The sequence below is a fragment of the Erpetoichthys calabaricus genome, chromosome 1, assembly GCF_900747795.2.
Source record: "Erpetoichthys calabaricus chromosome 1, fErpCal1.3, whole genome shotgun sequence".
NCBI lineage: Eukaryota > Metazoa > Chordata > Cladistia > Polypteriformes > Polypteridae > Erpetoichthys > Erpetoichthys calabaricus.
The window spans coordinates 284,043,802-284,061,021 of record NC_041394.2 but is presented as its reverse complement, the minus strand read 5'-3'; the positions used below and the strand labels follow the sequence as shown (position 1 = coordinate 284,061,021).

Genomic DNA, 17,220 nt, shown 5'->3' with positions numbered 1-17,220 from the left:
TGATGTGTCTTTTCGGATTGATGGACACTTATTCTATACATAATTATTATTTTTTATATAGACATTGCTCAATGTAGGTTTACTACAGTTCACTTATTTTAGCAAGAGAAAGAGGGCTGGTGGGAAGACAATTTATATCAGGCATGTCAAACACGTGGCCCCAAGCTGCATGCGGCCCGCAATAGAAATCTGTGCGGCCCGCATGACAGATCCTAGTTAGCTCTGAACTTGTACAAAATGATTACTATTGTATGTGATTGAATCATTCTGCATCTTCAGTGTTACTTATTGACTTTTCTTACTTCTGCCTTCTGACAAAATCGCGTTTTCCCATGGCATTATGGTACCGGAAACGTCATCTGCTAGTATAGCCATGAGCCTTGACCAAAGTTATTGAGCCGCAGCGTCACAACTGAAGCGCTAGGCTGCAGCAGCGGGCAGCAGGGGTGGCCTTAGGCTTGTGCAAACTGTGCACCTGCACAGTGCCGCCAAATCCCAGAGGCTGCCACGCCAATATATATTGAATATAAAACAGAAAGAGAAAATAACGACACAGCTGACGGCAATGTGGCCGAAAAACATTGTGTTTCTTGTTAATTAGTACGCTGTATTTACAGATGTCGCTAGAGTCGGAGCAGTAAGCTATATGTAGTATTATAACGTTCTGCCGTAATGAGAATATCATGGGCCACCACTTGGTTTTCAAGTTACGGACACGAGTATATAGAAGTGTGTCATGAGCACGAGGCGGCCATGCAGTGTCCGCAACAGATGTGGCCATCCGCCATGCATAAGATACCGTATTGACATTGCCAAGCGAAGGGGCCACCGATTCTTTCTCTGCCTAGAGCCGCCCCTGCTAAGGCTACACTACTGACTGGGCTGCTGAGACTGGCCACTGGGCAGAACTGACCATCACGAGTAGTAATAGCCCACATATTTTCACGTTTTTTTGCTCTAGTTTCATGTAATTTTGTGCTAGTTTTATAATGAACAGTTAGTGCAGACTACAAGTGAAGATCTGAAGTGGACGCGAGAAGTTGGTGAGTTGTTTATTAACATATTTTTGTGATTTTGAGTTTGTAAAATTATTGTAGGTCAGGTGGCTTTTTGCATATCGGCTTATTTTACAATATAAACTTTGAAGTAAACTTAGTAAAGTAAAATTTGATTTTTGGAGGATTTGTTTTCCAACTTGAATTACTGAGCAATGAATTCAGTGAGCATTTTCGTGATTTCAGTTCACACAAACAGGACTTTGCGCTGTTTACGTCACCATGCTCTTACAACGTTGAGAATGCGCCTGAGTATATCCAAATGGAATTGATTTGAACTGCAGTCAGATTCTATTCTGAAGGCAAAATACAACGAAGTTGGTGTGCCAGGGTTGTATGCTTACCTGCCACCCTTGTATGTGCAGATCCGTAAGTTGGCATCGAGAGTACTGTCTATGTTCAGAAGCACTTACCTTTGTGAGCAATTGTTTTTCTTAATGAAAGCTACCAAAACCCCACATTGCTCAAGACTTACCGTCAAGCACCTTTCATCCCTCATAAAAGTTGCAACTGCACAAGATTTCAAGCCTGATATTGACGAACTGGCTACTAACAAGAGATGCCAAGTGTCGGGACAAAAGAAATAAATCTCACACTGTAAGGCTCCTATATAAGCAATGAATATAATATAATAAGGACCTAGCTAAGAAGCTAAGACTCTAATTCTACACTGTTGTATGGAGACTGTAAGGAAATAAATTGCTTTTCTTTAAACTTTAAGTGTTACATTTTTTAAAGTTTTCAGCATTGGAAAGAAAGCTACAGTAATTTTGTATAATAGTATAATAGTATTTGTTACAGTGCGGCCCGCTGACGCACATATGGCAGTCGAAGCGGCCCACCAATGGTAGTGAGTTTGACATGCCTGATTTATATAACCTTGTAGAATGTGTCGGGTTTAATGAATCTGGTGAGTGTGATCAGTCAGGAAATTGAAACTTTTTGATTAACATACTAAAAAGCACTCGTATGTTATCCACCTCTAACTTAGACTCCAAGTGGATTTCTGCGCTGTCTTAGATATTTTGCAGTTAAATATAAAAGAACTAAATATATTTAGAGCAACTTTATAACTTGAAATTTGAAACTTTAATAAATGCAATTTAGATAGATAGATAGATACTTTATAAATCCAAAGGGGAAATTCACATACTCCAGCAGCAGCATACTGATACAAAAAACAATATTAAATTAAAGAGTGATAACAATGCAGGTATATAGACAGACAATAACTTTGCATAATTTTAACGTTTACCTCCCCCTGGGTGGAATTGAAGAGTCGCATAGTGTGGAGCAGGACATTGACAGCAGTCAGTCGCTGAAGCTGCTCCTCTGTCTGGAGATGATATTGTTCAGTGGATGCAGTGGATTCTCCATAATTGATAGGAGCCTGCTGAGCACCTGTCGCTCCGCCACAGATGTCAAACTGTCCAGCTCCATGCTTATAATAGAGCCTGCCTTCCTCATCAGTTTGTCCAGGCGTGAGGCGTCCCTCTTCTTTATGCTGCTTCCCCAGCACACCACTGCGTAGAAGAGTGCGCTCGCCACAACCGTCTGATAGAACATCTGTAGCATCTTATTGCAAATTTTGAAGGACGCCAGCCTTCTAAGAATGTATAGTCAGCTCTGTCCTTTCTTACACAGATCATCAGTATTGGTAGTCCAGTCCAATTTATCATCCAGCTGCACTCCCAGGTATTTATAGGTTTGCACCCTCTGCACATAGTCACCTCCGATGATCACGGGGTCCATGATGGGCCTGGTCCTCCTAAAATCCACCACCATCTCCTTGGTTTTGCTAGTGTTCAGTTGTAGGTGGTTTGAGTCACACCATTTAACAAAGTCCTTGATTAGGTTCCTATACTCCTCTTACTGCCCATTCCTGATGCAGCCGACGATAGCAGTGTCGTCGGCGAACTTTTGCACGTGGCAGGACTCCGAGTTGTATTGGAAGTCCGATGTATATAGGCTGAACAGGACCGGAGAAGTACAGTCCCCTGCGGCGCTCCTGTGTTGCTGACCACAATATCAGACCTGCAGTTCTCAAGACGCATATACTGAGGTCTGTCTGTAAGATAGTCCACGATCCATGCCACCAGGTATGAATCTACTCCCATCTCTGTCAGCTTGTCCCTAAGGAGCATAGGTTGGATGGTGTTGAAGGCGCTAGAGAAGTCTAGAAGCATAATTCTTATAGCACCACTGCCTCTGTCCAAGTGGGAGAGGGATCGGTGTAGCATGTAGATGATGGCATCCTCTGCTCTCGCCTTCTCCTGGTATGCGAACTGCAGAGGGTCGAGGGCGTGGCGGACCTGTGGCCTTAGGTGGTGAAGCAGCAGCCGCTCCATGGCCTTCATCACATGTGACGTCAGAGCGACAGGCCGGAAGTCGTTCCGCTCACTAGGATGCGATATCTTTGGGACAGGGGTGATGTAAGATGTTTTCCAAAGCCTTGGGACTCTCCCCTGTTCCAGGCTCAGGTTGAAGATGCTCTGTAGAGGACTCCCCAGCTCCAAAGCACAGGCCTTCAGCAGTCGTGGTGATGCTCCATCTGGACCCACTGCTTTGCTGGCACAAAGTCTCCTCAGCTCTCTGCTCACCTGTGCTGCTGTAATTGTGGGTTGGGGGAAACTCTCTCCTATGCTGGTATCAGCAGAAGGATGGGTGGAGGGTGTAGTACTCCGAGGAGAGAGTGGGTTAGGGTGGTCAAACCTGTTAAGAAAGTTGTTCATCTGGTTTGCTCTCTCCACATCTCTCTCGAAGGTGGCACCCCGCTTCGAGCTGCAGCCAGTGATGATCTTCATCCCATCCCACACTTCCTTCATGCTGTTGTTCTGCAACTTCTGCTCCAGCTTTCTCCTGTACTGCTCTTTCGCTGCCCTGAGCTGGACTCAGAGTTCCTTCTGCTCGTGCTTGAGCTCATGCTGATCACCGCCTTTAAAAGCCCTTTTCTTCTGGTTCAAAAAGCCCTTGATGTCACTTGTAATCCATGGCTTGTTGTTAGCATAGCAGCGTACTGTTCTTACTGGAACTACAATGTCCATACAGAAGTTCCAAAAGCAGTCTCTCAGAGCCTGCTCTGCCTCAGGGGACCACTTCCTGAATGAGCGTGTGGTTGTAGGTAGCTCCCTCACTCTTGGTTTGTAGTGAGGCTGAAGCAGAACCAGGTTATGATCTGCTTTCCCAAGTGCAGGCAGTGGGGTGGCGCTGTATGCATCTTTAACGTTTGCATACAGTAGGTCAATACAGTAATCCCTCGCTATATCGCGCTTCGCCTTTCGCGGCTTCACTCCATTGCGGATTTTATATGTAAGCATATTTAAATATATATCGCGGATTTTTCGCTGCTTCGCGGGTTTCTGTGGACCATGGGTCTTTTAATTTCTGGTACATGCTTCCTCAGTTGGTTTGCCCAGTTGATTTCATACAAGGGACGCTATTGGCAGATGGCTAAGAAGCTAGATTGCTTACTTTTCTCTAACTCTTGCGCTGACTTTCTGTGATCCTGACTTATGGGGATTGAGCAGGGGGGCTGTTCGCACACCTAGACGATACAGACGCTCCGTCTAAAAATGCTGAAAGATTATCTTCACGTTGCTATCTTTTGTGCAGCATGTCGGTGCTTCGCATACTTAAAAGCTCGAAGGGCACGTATTGATTTTTGCTTGAAAAACAAACTCTGTCTCTCTATCTATCTCTCTCTCTCTCTCTCTCTCTCTTTTTGTCTGCTCCTGACAGAGGGGGTGTGAGCTGCTGCCTTCAACAGCTTTGTGCCGCGGTGCTTCACATACTTAAAAGCCAAACATTTTGTTTGCTTTTCTCTATCTCTGTGACATGATCTGCTCCTGACACACTCCTTTGAAGAGGAAGATATGTTTGCATTCTTTTAATTGTGAGACGGGAACTGTGATCTCTGTCTTGTCATGGAGCACAGTTTAAACTTTTGAAAAAGAGACAAATGTTTGTTTGCAGTGTTTGAATAACGTTCCTGTCTCTCTACAACCTCCTGTGTTTCTGCGCAAATCTGTGACCCATGCATGACAATATAAAAATAACCATATAAACATATGGTTTCTACTTCGCGGATTTTCTTATTTCGCGGGTGGCTCTGGAACGCAACCCCCGCGATGGAGGAGGGATTACTGTAGTCCTATTTCCCTGGGTGTTACAATCCACATACTGGGAGAAGGCAGGTAATGTTTTGTCCAGCGTCACATGGTTGAAGTCTCCAGCAGTTAGCGCAAGTGCCTCGGGGTGCTGCGTTTAATAATAATAATAATTCATTACATTTATATAGCGCTTTTCTCAGTACTCAAAGTGCAGTTTAGCAACAGCTGAGTGGATGATGTCACTTGCTATCTCCACATCCACCCGAGGAGGGATGTAAACAGTAACAACAGTGACGTTTCCAAACTCTCTGGGCAAGTAATAGGGATGCAAACTTACAGCCAACAGTTCGATGTCCCTGCAGCAAGATGAGATTTTAACGTTTACATGTCCAGAGTTGCACCATCTTGTTTTGACATAGAGTGCGAGTCCACCTCCTTTGTGCTTCCCGCAGGTACTTGCGTCTCTGTCCGCTCTAACTGTGCTAAACCCGGGTAGCTCCACGTTAGCATCTGGGATGTTAGTTGTTAGCCACGTTTCAGTAAAACACAACAAACTGCATTCTCTGTAGGTCCTGATATTTTTCACCAGCGAAGCCAGTTCGTCGATCTTATTTGGTAGCGAGTTCACATTTCCCAGGATCACAGAAGGCACCGAAGGTTTGTATCGCCAGTTTCTCTCTAGATGCTTGGCTTTTATCTTAGCGCCGGCTCTGCTGCCACGATACGACCCTCTTACCTCGTCAGGTAATTAGGGGATTTAAATTAAATTTAAAGTAAATTTAAATTACAAGAAAAAAAAAATCCTCATCGCCTCATCCTTGCTCAGGACAAAATTATTAATAGGACCTAGGTCAATTGCACATGTGAATGAAATGGGTGATTAGATCTACTGTAATTACCTTTCACAAAACAATTTTAGATTTCTGTAATGTTAATAATTTTACAAAAATTGACTGTTCTGTTCTCTTAATTTCCAGGAATGTTTTGGCAAGTGCATCTGCAGATAATACTGTGATTTTGTGGGATATGGCTCAAGGCAAGATGGCATCAACTCTCACAGTGCATACAGACAATGTAAGGGCAAACTTAATGTTGAAAAGGAAAATGAATTTGAAAAACCTATTCTTAGACAAATAGTTTTGGAGACTGCTATGTTAATGGATGTATACTATATTAAATATTCTATTTTTAGCATTAACTTCAGTAGAAAATTAGTGTAATTTTCTTTTTTGTTAGATTTATAAACAGAAGTTAAGCCACTAACTTCAGACTATATCAAACTGACTTAAATGGATTTCTGGAAAAGTGTTAAAAATGCTCTCTTTTCACTAAACAACAGAGTAAGAGTAAACTTAATTAGGCAGTGTTTTAACTATAGAATTTTCTATAGTATTCTACTTTGACATAATGTGTATTTGTGAAACTACTAGATATAATAGAAGAATTAAACTTTTAAGTTAAATGAAAATTCCACTCTGTTTTAAAAACATCATAGGACACTGCACAAAACATCAGCTATTAAAGAACACTTAGTTTGTGCTTTGTGATATTATATGCTTTTAGTGAAGATGCACAGTGATGTTTCATTGAGTATACAAGATGCCCCTGCTCTTAAAAATTCCTGGTATTAAAAGAAGAAAAAAGTGATAAACATATAGCATTTTAAGCAAACAAAAAGGTTTTTCATTGTTATGCATTCTTCTTCAGTCCTGGTTATTTGGGAGAGTTATGTCTGCCATTTGTTTAAACTTGTTTTGTAACCTGAGGTTTCTTTTTCATTTATTTAAATAATTATGTTGTTTTACAGACCATGCCAACCTACACCTAGTTGCAGTATCTAGGTAAATGTGGGGCATTTCTAGGTCAGCCAAGGGACCCACCCCTAATTTCTTGAGACTACACATGAATCTTCTTGTGATTTACTGTACCTAGTACTTGTTCTGTGGGAGGACCCAGAGGTCACTCAAGTAGTAGCAGGTCTTCTCTGAGGTCACCAATATTTTTAGATTTTATAACCAAAGTATCCAGTTAAGGACCATTGGAAGAAGGGTGCCTGTCCTTCCAGTAATAGATGGGAGAAAGGCAATGTTTTTTCAGGACACCTTCCTCTCACATATCAGATGACAGAGTGAGCTGCTCCATGTGTTTATTCCAAAGTAAAATGGATGTATTTAATGTTTCAAAATGTTCCTCTATCATCTGTGTGGCTCAGCTCGCGTTACTAATAATCTATTAGTAAATTATATGTCAGAAGTGCATTATCGCAGAGCCGCTCTGTTGTCAAACCTGCTAAAACAGAATGCCTAATTGCTGAAAATTGAATCAGCAAGCACTACATTTGTGATGCTTGTATATTTATTAAATCAAACTAATGTTCATTATTGTAACAACTAAACTGTAAGAAATGTAGTGACAGCACATTCCAAGCCTATTTGGATGGTATGGGAGCGATGGAATGCAGCCTTCAGTTGCGAGTAATTCTTGCCATCCATATTCTGGCTTGGAATATGGACAAAATTAATAAAGTCTGATTAGTTGTATAAGGCTGCTTGAAAACAACAGAACAATGACTGTTTTTTAGGAATTTGGAAATCCCGTAGTAGTAATGTTAACTGGGCAGTTTTGATTTAATAATAGGAATAATACATTTTATGCACAAAGCTGGTCTTAAAGTTTGGACAGATATAAGAAAGGTGGTAGAGATTTGGAAAATTAAAATATGAGGAGTTTATTACGTTTAAAATTTGAGATTTGATGTTTTCATTTAATACATTCAGCTTTTACAAATGGTTCTTATTTCAGCATTGCTAATCATGGCTTGGTGTAACTTTACATATCTTCTTTGCTTAAATAAAGTAGTTTCCAAATATTTGGAACTGAGAACCACTTTACCAAATTAAAAGACACTGTGGACTACCAATTGTATATAATACTCAAAATTATTGAAGCATAAATTCCATAGTTACCACTTTATCATATGTTTTTATGTGAAAAATAGAAAACAGTTCGCTCCATCATTTGCAATTTAGAGTCAAATATTTCAGCCAATAATATGCAGTACCTTCTCAGATGTGTAATGGCAGGCAGAATGGCCACACTGAAGCAGCATGCATTACTGTCCACTTGGAGTAGAACATAAATAAAAATGTAATCTACAGTAAAGTAAAATGGAGTTCCATATCGTGGCTGTTGCAAAGCCATTTTCTAGTGGTCCATACAGCAGGTTAATTAATTTATGAGTATGGTAGGTGGGCTACATCCTGCTTGTTTTTAAGTTACAATTATTAAATGAAAGAGAGCAAAACTAAAACTTGTTATTGGTATCATAATTTCTCATTTTTGTGTTCAGTGACTGTATTCTTAAGTGGCATGAATTTCTAAAACTTAGATATTACAGTAGAATTAACCAAAAGTATACTTATGGAAGTAATGTAAAACTGTCAAGGTGATCAGTGCTTTTGTGGCTATTGTTACTTTCAAGTTACTTGATTTTAGTTTATGTTCAGTCATTTTGCTAGATACCACTGTAAAGTCATCACCATAATTTATTATTCACGGGTGGTTTGTAGTCTGTATCGCAGCAAGTTGATTATTTAAGACAGCAGATTTTTTTTTTTTTTTTTTTAAAACACCTACAACAACAGAACAGAAATGTTCCTTACCAGTAGTTGTATTAACAGTACAAAATTCACATATGGGTTAAATATTACTGGTAGAATTTGGTTTGAGTTTAATTATAGTTTAAATGCTGTTTTATTATTATAAACTAATGTTGTTCTAGGTTATTGGGATATATTAACATTTGAACTAACCCAAATGTGCTTGTAAATGCCCTTCCATGTCACTATTCCCTAGCATGCACTTCAAACTGTAGTACTTCTGATTTGGCAGCATTTGGTCCAGACCTATTGGATGGTAAACAAACTTTTTATCAAATGTACAGAAAAAATGATAGATGGGTTCCATTTTAATTGTTACATATGCACATGAAGACTGAAAAATATGGATGATGTAAAAATCTTGCATTATGATTTCCATTCTAATCTTCACATTATTTTTTCTAAACCTTGTATCTAAGCAGACCTTTTCATAATATACATAAATTAATTCATACTTTGTCTCTCTTTATTAATGTACTATTTGGTTTTTGTGCATGTCACTTCCCACAATAATGTTTTTCTGACCAAGTTTTTACCATGATGACGATATAGCTGTATAGTTTTGAAGCTGTGCTACTTGCCTTCAGTTTTGCGTGATTTTTTTATATTGCTCACATTATTATCTGTCACTAAGATTACTAAAATTTGTGTTTATTAACATACTACCTAATATAGCAAATTTAACATTATTAATTAATGTCACTTTCCACTCTGTTTATTAGATATTTTCCAGGCATATTCAAATAAAGAAATAAAGATCACATATATGTAACACACTAAATAATAGTTTCAGGTAATCTTAACAAAATGTGAGTGCTCTCAGTGTAAAGAAGTTAAATCACTACCACATTAAAAACCAGTAAAAAATATTTTTGCACAAAGGCTTGCAATGCACAGTATCGGAACTAACCAGATAAATAAACACTGAATATTTGAAAACGGCAACAAATTATAATGAAAATAATACATCCAAACTCATGTGAAAGGAAATGCTTGAAGTGGTAAATGCTGCACTGGCTAAATTTTTTATTGCAATGTTATTATGTTATGAAAGAAGGTCCCAGTTGTTGGACTTTCTGAAGGCAATAGGCAGTATGATTATGTTTTTTCTAGCTTGTTGGTATATAGTCTGCTTTCATCAGGATAGAGGAGAAATCCTGTAAATGTTATATACTTGCCATGATTACTGTATACTCCATATTGTTCATCTTGTTGACTATATAGCCAGATCACATCACCTTGTTTTAAAGAGAGCATTAAACTTTGGCTTTGCATCTCCCTGCTCTTAGAACTGTTATCATCAAATATCATGGCTTGGACCTCATTATAGTTCTTCATGAGCTTGACAGAAACTGCCCTTAAAGGGTGTTTTCCAACATTGAAGGAGAAATAATAAGCCCCAGGAACCTTGCATATAAACTGACCAGATGACTTGTTTAGGTTATCCCCAATATTGATGTATTCCACATCAAAGGTAATTGCTTTTTTGCTTTCTTCTCTTGTGCGTTCTCCAAGTAATGATTTAGTTCTTGCCACAGAAAATGCTGAGCGAAAGTTTTTCTGTAGATGCATGTCTCTTGACTCCTTTGTAGAATCAGTATTTTCAACTTTTGAGCATCCTGAAAAGTGACTGTGGGTGTGTGGAGATAAATAGTTATTTAGGTGAATGCTGTAGATCTCTGGATACACCAAATAACCAGTAAAGGTAGTATATGTCCCTGCATTACTATACAGTCCAAATTTTGGGTGGTCATGGAGTAGAAGCCATACAGTATCCATGGATTCCAAGCTAAGCATGATACTTTGACTCTGTACCTTGCGCTGTTTGCATTTGTGTTCATCATAGGCAATAGCTTGAACCTCCTGGCCATTTTTTACTAGCATAACAGAGAGTATCTTTTTAGGGTGCTTTCCAACTGTAAATGCAAAGTAGTAGGCTCCTGGGATCCTGCAGCTAAACCTTCCTGTGTCTGGGTTGAAATCGCCTCCAATGTTAACAAATAGCTTGTCAAAAGTGACTGTTTTTTGGAGACCCCCTACCATACTGCTGGTCCTGGCTGCGGAAAAAGCAGACCGATAACTTAAACACATCCCTGATTGCATGTCAGCTGATCCTGTCCAACCATTTGTGAAGATAATCAAGCTGATTAAGAGAGAAACTGTTTTTGTCGCCATGTATATCTACAAAAAATGAAATTGAATAATTATTAGCATGTACATTTTATAATTTCTAGCATTCACTTGAGTAAAAGGTATATTCCTTTTTATATGAGCTACACTTTTCAACAAAATTATTAACCTACCACAACTATATGAACGCAAAATAAATTCTTACGAAATGCAGCAATTGACAATGTTTCATTCATGGCTTGTTGAACAAAGTAAAATTGTGTGGCCACCAGGGTTATGGTCAATTTAATGGAGGGATTTGAATTGTGATTTCAAAAAAACCTACAGGAAGCATATATGAAATTTCAAGAAGCTGATTTTAATTAAGTAAAATTCTGTGAAATTAGATGCTTTTCTATTTTTTTCTTACCACATGTCTTTCTGGGATTACATGTAGAGATATGCAGTATATTTTCAATACTAAATGTCCTGAAATGTTAATAGTTCCTTTCATGTGGTGTTTAATGTAGGCAGAATAGTTGATGAAGTAAATTAAATACAAATGAGGATTTGAAGTTGACAATGTTAAAATGAGGGGTGAGTGGTATGACAGTAAAAAAGAGACACAGGTAGAGATCAGTGATATTTTCATAGTGAAAATGAGAACTAGAACCAAAAATATTGTTTTTTGTTTTACAAGAACGAGAACTGAAATTAAGGTAAACAGAGAAACTAAAACTAAATAAAAATTAGTGATATGTGAACGAAAATTGAGTTTAAAAAAAAAAAAAAAAAAAGCAATAGCATTTTCGTTCAGTCAGTGAACAGGGGTTATTTGTAGGTCGCCCTGAGCATTCAGTTACGTTGTGCTGTTCACTATATTGTGATCTTGTAATTTGGGCTTACTAGAGTCACGTGGTGTAACTTCAGTAAAGGACTGCTTTGTTGAGCTCATTTGGCTCATCAGGTTGAAGCGGTAAGCACGTGTGGTTGAAGATGGAGAGTAGAAATCGAGTAAGTAACGTGTGAAAATACTTTAATTAGAGTGCAGATGATAATAAAAGCAACTATAGCAGGGAATACCAGCGACGTGACTCCCTGCAAGACAGCAGCGCTAACGCTCTGCCACTGTGTCACCCCATGTGTGTAATTATAATAAAAATAATTCTTTGCATTTATATAGCGCTTTTTTCACTACTCAAAGCGCTCAGCAATTGCAGGTTATGGGCCTTGCGGAAGGGCCCAACAAAGCAGAGTCCCTTTTGGTATTTACAGGATTCAAACCGGCAACCTTCCAATTGCCAGTGCATATCCCTAGCCTCAGAGCCACCACGCTGTCCTATTAACATTATTCATTATTTAAATGAAATTACCAATTTATCTGTATAATGTAATATACATACTTTAATGCTTTTCATCATGAAAGTGATATCAAGTATAAATCTAAGGATTCTAATTGTGCAGAGAGTTGGAATATCATACATTTAACATGCGCGGAGTGACGATCTATTGCTGGCGATTCGCTGCTGTCAGGAGCAGAGGAAACCCTAGGAAAAAAAGAAGGCACAGTATGTGAGAATTTTAAAACGTATCGTGTCATTACGATCAGGAATATGTGACGCTTGAATATAAAAGCACCACGAATACATCTGTATGTTGGCATTTTGCTTCACCACATCGAACCATTTATCAAATATCGAAGCGCGCACACCGATCTCTCCGCAAAGTGGTTTTCTGTCACATGTAGATAGTAAACAGAGACTCTGACGTCAAATTCCAACTTTTAGCACACTGCGCCTCCCGACTTTTTGCTGGTACTGCAACTCGCACACGCGTCGCATTAATTTCTGAGGACCTGCTCAGAGGACGCATCAAATGAATGCTCAGAATGCGTGGCAGCTATGATGCGGGCGCGTACGTATTCTGAGCGTGAAGTATAATTGAGCCCTAAGGGGTGCATGTGAGCCAAACAGGTGCTCATTGCTGCTGTTCTTCTATGCAGAGGCTCTAGGCGCCAATAAGTTAGTGATATCAGAAAGTCAAGTGCACTGCAGCGGTCTGTTTATTTTCATTTTTTATTCCAACTGACTGCCAAAATGGAAGATTAAGATTTTTAAAACTAAAGGAAAACAAGGACTTTTATAAGAAGGTGACGGAGATTGTCATGGAGAAGGATTGACTTATGAAATCCATTTACAAATAAAGGTAAGACCATAAACGGTTTTCAATTTTATAAAAAGTGGGATCAGACTAAGAAAAAAAATCCAATAATTAAAAACTAAATTTTGACTTCAAAATATTCTTTAGTTTTTCTTGTTATCCTTTTATTGAACAGTCTGTGTTAAATTGATTAAAGCATCAGAATTAAAAGCTTTTAAAAACAACTAAATATTTCAATTAAGGTCAAAATTGAAATCAGTTTTTTGTTCACCACTCTGTACCTCACCAGCTTCAGTACTGGCAGCAGAAATCGTCAACATACAGTCTACTAGCGCCAGGACCTTGTCTGTACACCTGCATTACAGGCACTAGTCAAGTGAGTATTTTCACTGTGTGACTATCTGTGCAACGGACGTCGTTGCAACATTAAGAAATCTCTTGAAATGCGTGCTTGTTTAAAGCTTAACAGTAACGTGCTTACACAGACTGGTTTCTTGGGTTGAAACATTTGATCTTGTTCACTGTACTCATTAGGCCACTTAATCTATTTGCTTATTGATAGTCAAGTTGTGTTTAACGGCATTATGAACTGTGAGTGTATTTTGTTGACTGAAACATAACTTGCATTGAAATATGTGTAGGCTGGCGTTTGTGGTCTTGCAACAGAAAAAAAAAAAAATAACATTGTACTAATATTATGTAAAAAGACCAGAACTAAATAAAATAAAAACAAAAATTTTTAACACAGAACTAAATAAAAAATAAAATTTTTTGACTCCACTGAAAACTAGAACTAAATAAAAATTAATTTTCTGAAATAAAATAAAAACTAAAACTATAATTAATATCAGAACTGAAATATCACTGGTAGAGATCAGTGCCGAATTGTGAATTTGACTATACTGTGTCTACCAGTAAAGAATTTACTGAGAGTTTGAGGTCTGTAAAATTAGGCTACCACAAAGTGTTGAAAATATGTTCTGTCTTGCTCCTATACTATAGTAAGTCATGCAGGTGTTAGTACTAATTGACAACAGAAAAACAGGTGAATATAGTAGGACACTGATACAGCTTGTGAACTTTATCTATCCTTTTATGTTAAGGACTCAAAGATATTCCTTAATTTGACTGTAATATTGGTTTTTATAGATTTTGCAAAATCTGTAATTTTGCTTCATTTCTTGGTCATATGCAGTCTTTTTTAAATTTATTATTGATTTCTGTCATCATAGATGTTTCTTCAGTTTTCTAGCTTATTGAGGAGATTTGAGCTTTCTTTCCAAAAGTCCATGTTGGTTCTTAATACTGATCCTTTGCTACTTCTACAAAGAAAAATGATGGTGGAAAAGGACATTCTTTTATTGTGCTGCTTGTAAGGGTTGTTTGCCCTACATATTCATTTTTCCTGATTTAAGCAACTTTGTATTTCTGCCTTAAAATAGAGTGCAGCTCTACACAGTACTTTTGCAAAGTGTTATTTGTTTAGACCGTCTTCAAATCTGTGTGCTGTTTGCTGAAACAGAAGAACAGTGGCAAGTCTGTAAGCTGATTAGAGAATCATCTCAAACAGTGACAGACATGGACACTTTGTTAGTATTGTAAATGATAAGAATGACAATACTCTGATCTTATTTTTCTTCCACTTTTATCATTTGTACTTTTATCAAAGCATATTTTCCTCTCAAAACCTGCTTGAGCCTGAGAACTGGACCCATTGAGTTTCTGCATGATTAAGTACATGTATAAATATGCAGATAGGAAGTGCATTTGCAACACTGTCAAAACTAATACAAGTCATTAGAAAGAAAAGCTCAATGGAAGAAAAATTTGCTTTGAATATGCTTACATTTTATCCGGTTGTGTGCACCAAGAGAATGCGTTAAACTAAATGCTTATTTAGCTGTTCATGCATGTCAGAACAATAGCACATTTCAGACCAAGAATATGAGTGAAATAGTCTTTAAGAGCAGACACCAGACCAGAATGTTTTGCTTGGGGGGCTAAGTGGAAGATTGCAGGAGAGCTAACCCTGTAATTTGAATTATTATCATCAATCCCTAGTAAAGTTGGGATACTTAACATTTTTACACTTGCCAATAATTGGCATACTCGGTTTTCTGCATAGCTTGACAATAATTGTACATGTATGATATTGCATAAAAATAACTTGTAACATTCACTCCTAACAGAATATGCAATGACAAGGGATTAAAGCAATCCATATATAACTATAAATAATATATCTATGTTAGTGCTGAAATTAATAATGTAGTAATGTGTCTGTTTTTTCACATACCTTTTGAAATGCTGCTTTTTAAAAAAAAAAAAAAAAAATCTTTACTGTTCTAATTATGTTCTTGCGCAGTACCTTTTCAAAACCAAAACAGCATCTTTGGAAATGATTAAACTATTGAGAATGTACAATTTTCTTATCCTGTAGGTAATATATTATAGAGCACGCAGTTTACGTATCATTTGTTTGTTTCCTCTATTCTGCTGTTTTATTTTCAGATTTACTTTTAACCCAATAAGCTATTGTAGAGAGTAGAATGTTTGTTTGTTTTTTATCAACGTTCCAGACCGTATATTGCCACCTGAACAGTTCACCATCCTACAGGTGCATCATTAATGATTTAAGTACATGCCTCTGATGCTAATTATGGGAAACAAATGTGCCCTCAGTGCATTCAACAGGGCTGGGTGTTGATAGTGGAAAAGTTGTTCATGTATTGGTTTTGTGAAAGCATTAAGAATATCAGAATAATTCTGCATGAGTTTTAGAAAGTGCAGTTTTATCTGTAGAAGTATAATGGTATTAAAATATCAAAACAACAATTGTATTTACAATTTTATTAAGATATATTCCAACAATTATTTGATTGTGAAATTGTACAATGAGCAAATGTAGACTAATAAACTGGTACGTGGAAAAACAATACAATTATTACATTAATAGATAGATGGGATTAATAAAGTATCTACAGTATCTAAGGGGAAATTCACATAGTGAATAATAATAATATTAGTGATTTTCATTTATATTTCTAAAATTTTAGATGTAATAATATGTAGAAAAGAAAGATTTTAAAAACTGACCTGAAGTAGAGAAGAAGAGAAATGATGGTATCAACCCAACTGTCTCTCTGCTTGTTTAGAATGGCGTGAAAGTCTGCTGCTCTTTTCTAGTAGCTTACCAAAGCATTTGAAGTCCGTGGCCAACAAATTTACCAAGCTTCATTGCCCATAGCAAAAATGACAGTGGACTAAAAGGAGATGAATGCCATAGATAAGGGAGGTGCTGACCAATGCTACCTACTGTATCTGTGGTTTCATTGAGGGCAATTTTTTTTGTACCATTTGTCTCAGAATGAATTGCCTTGATATTATTCCAAACACATGTTTTTGTGGAAAATTGTTTTTAAGTTATCAAAATAAATTCTGTAAATTATTTTATAGTTGCTTCTACCCTTTTCCCTAGCTTTTTATCTCCTTAATAGTAACTAGGAATAGAAGTTGTTTAATTTATTATGCTATACTAGAAAGCTGCAGTAGCAGGCTTATATGATCAGAAGTGCTACATATAGTGATAGTCAAATCCTCATGATGGGGAATGTGAGGAAGTTGAGTTCTGCCCACTATACTTTGCAGCAACTGTTGTCTGAATGAGGAAGTTATTAGTTACCATAGCTCTTTATTAGAACTTTCTATTACTCATAGTAGTTTTCAGGAATATGTGGTTCATGTTGTTTTTAATCTTGTAGGAAATGTAGTTTTTTTTTCTACGTGCAGTTTAAATAAGAGTCCAGCATTTTAATTAAAAACATTTTTGTTTTAACTTTTTTTTTTTAACATTAATTTATGCTTTGTGTAAATGTAACCTACATCTTTCAGGAAGTTTACTAGTTTATTTGCTAAGTTTCTAGTTTACTTATTTACTTAAAGTCTACATTTTCGTAGGTTATAGAAAATTATAGCACACTACACAGCTGTCTTATGTAACCTTCAAGCCCTGACCTTCATGTTTCAAATCAAGTCTCAAAGGTTTATGGTGAATATGTCCAAGCAACTCAGGTCACTGGATTTAATAAAGCAAGATCTAGTGTAAGAGTAGACTTTCTCTGGGAAGGA

The 17,220-nt window shown here is 37.5% G+C and overlaps 2 protein-coding genes across 2 annotated transcripts in view; one reads left to right on the top strand and one right to left on the bottom strand.

Moving 5' to 3' along the window:
* pwp1 (PWP1 homolog, endonuclein) overlaps positions 1-17,220 on the top strand; it is a 72,348-nt gene that overhangs the window by 33,859 nt on the left and 21,269 nt on the right. The window contains exon 9 of the mRNA XM_028815904.2: positions 6,142-6,238. Coding sequence (XP_028671737.1) covers positions 6,142-6,238 — 97 coding nt within the window. The remainder of the gene's footprint in view (positions 1-6,141; positions 6,239-17,220) is intronic.
* c1qtnf13 (C1q and TNF related 13) lies at positions 9,556-11,025 on the bottom strand. Its single transcript, XM_051930166.1, has one exon. The coding sequence runs from the start codon at positions 10,996-10,998 to the stop codon at positions 9,922-9,924; it is 1,077 nt and encodes a 358-aa protein (XP_051786126.1). The 5' UTR covers positions 10,999-11,025; the 3' UTR covers positions 9,556-9,921.

Coding starts and splice junctions, on each gene's coding strand:
- c1qtnf13 (XM_051930166.1), bottom strand. CDS start 10,998: ATGGCGACAAAAACAGTTTCTCTCTTAATCAGCTTGATTATCTTCACA.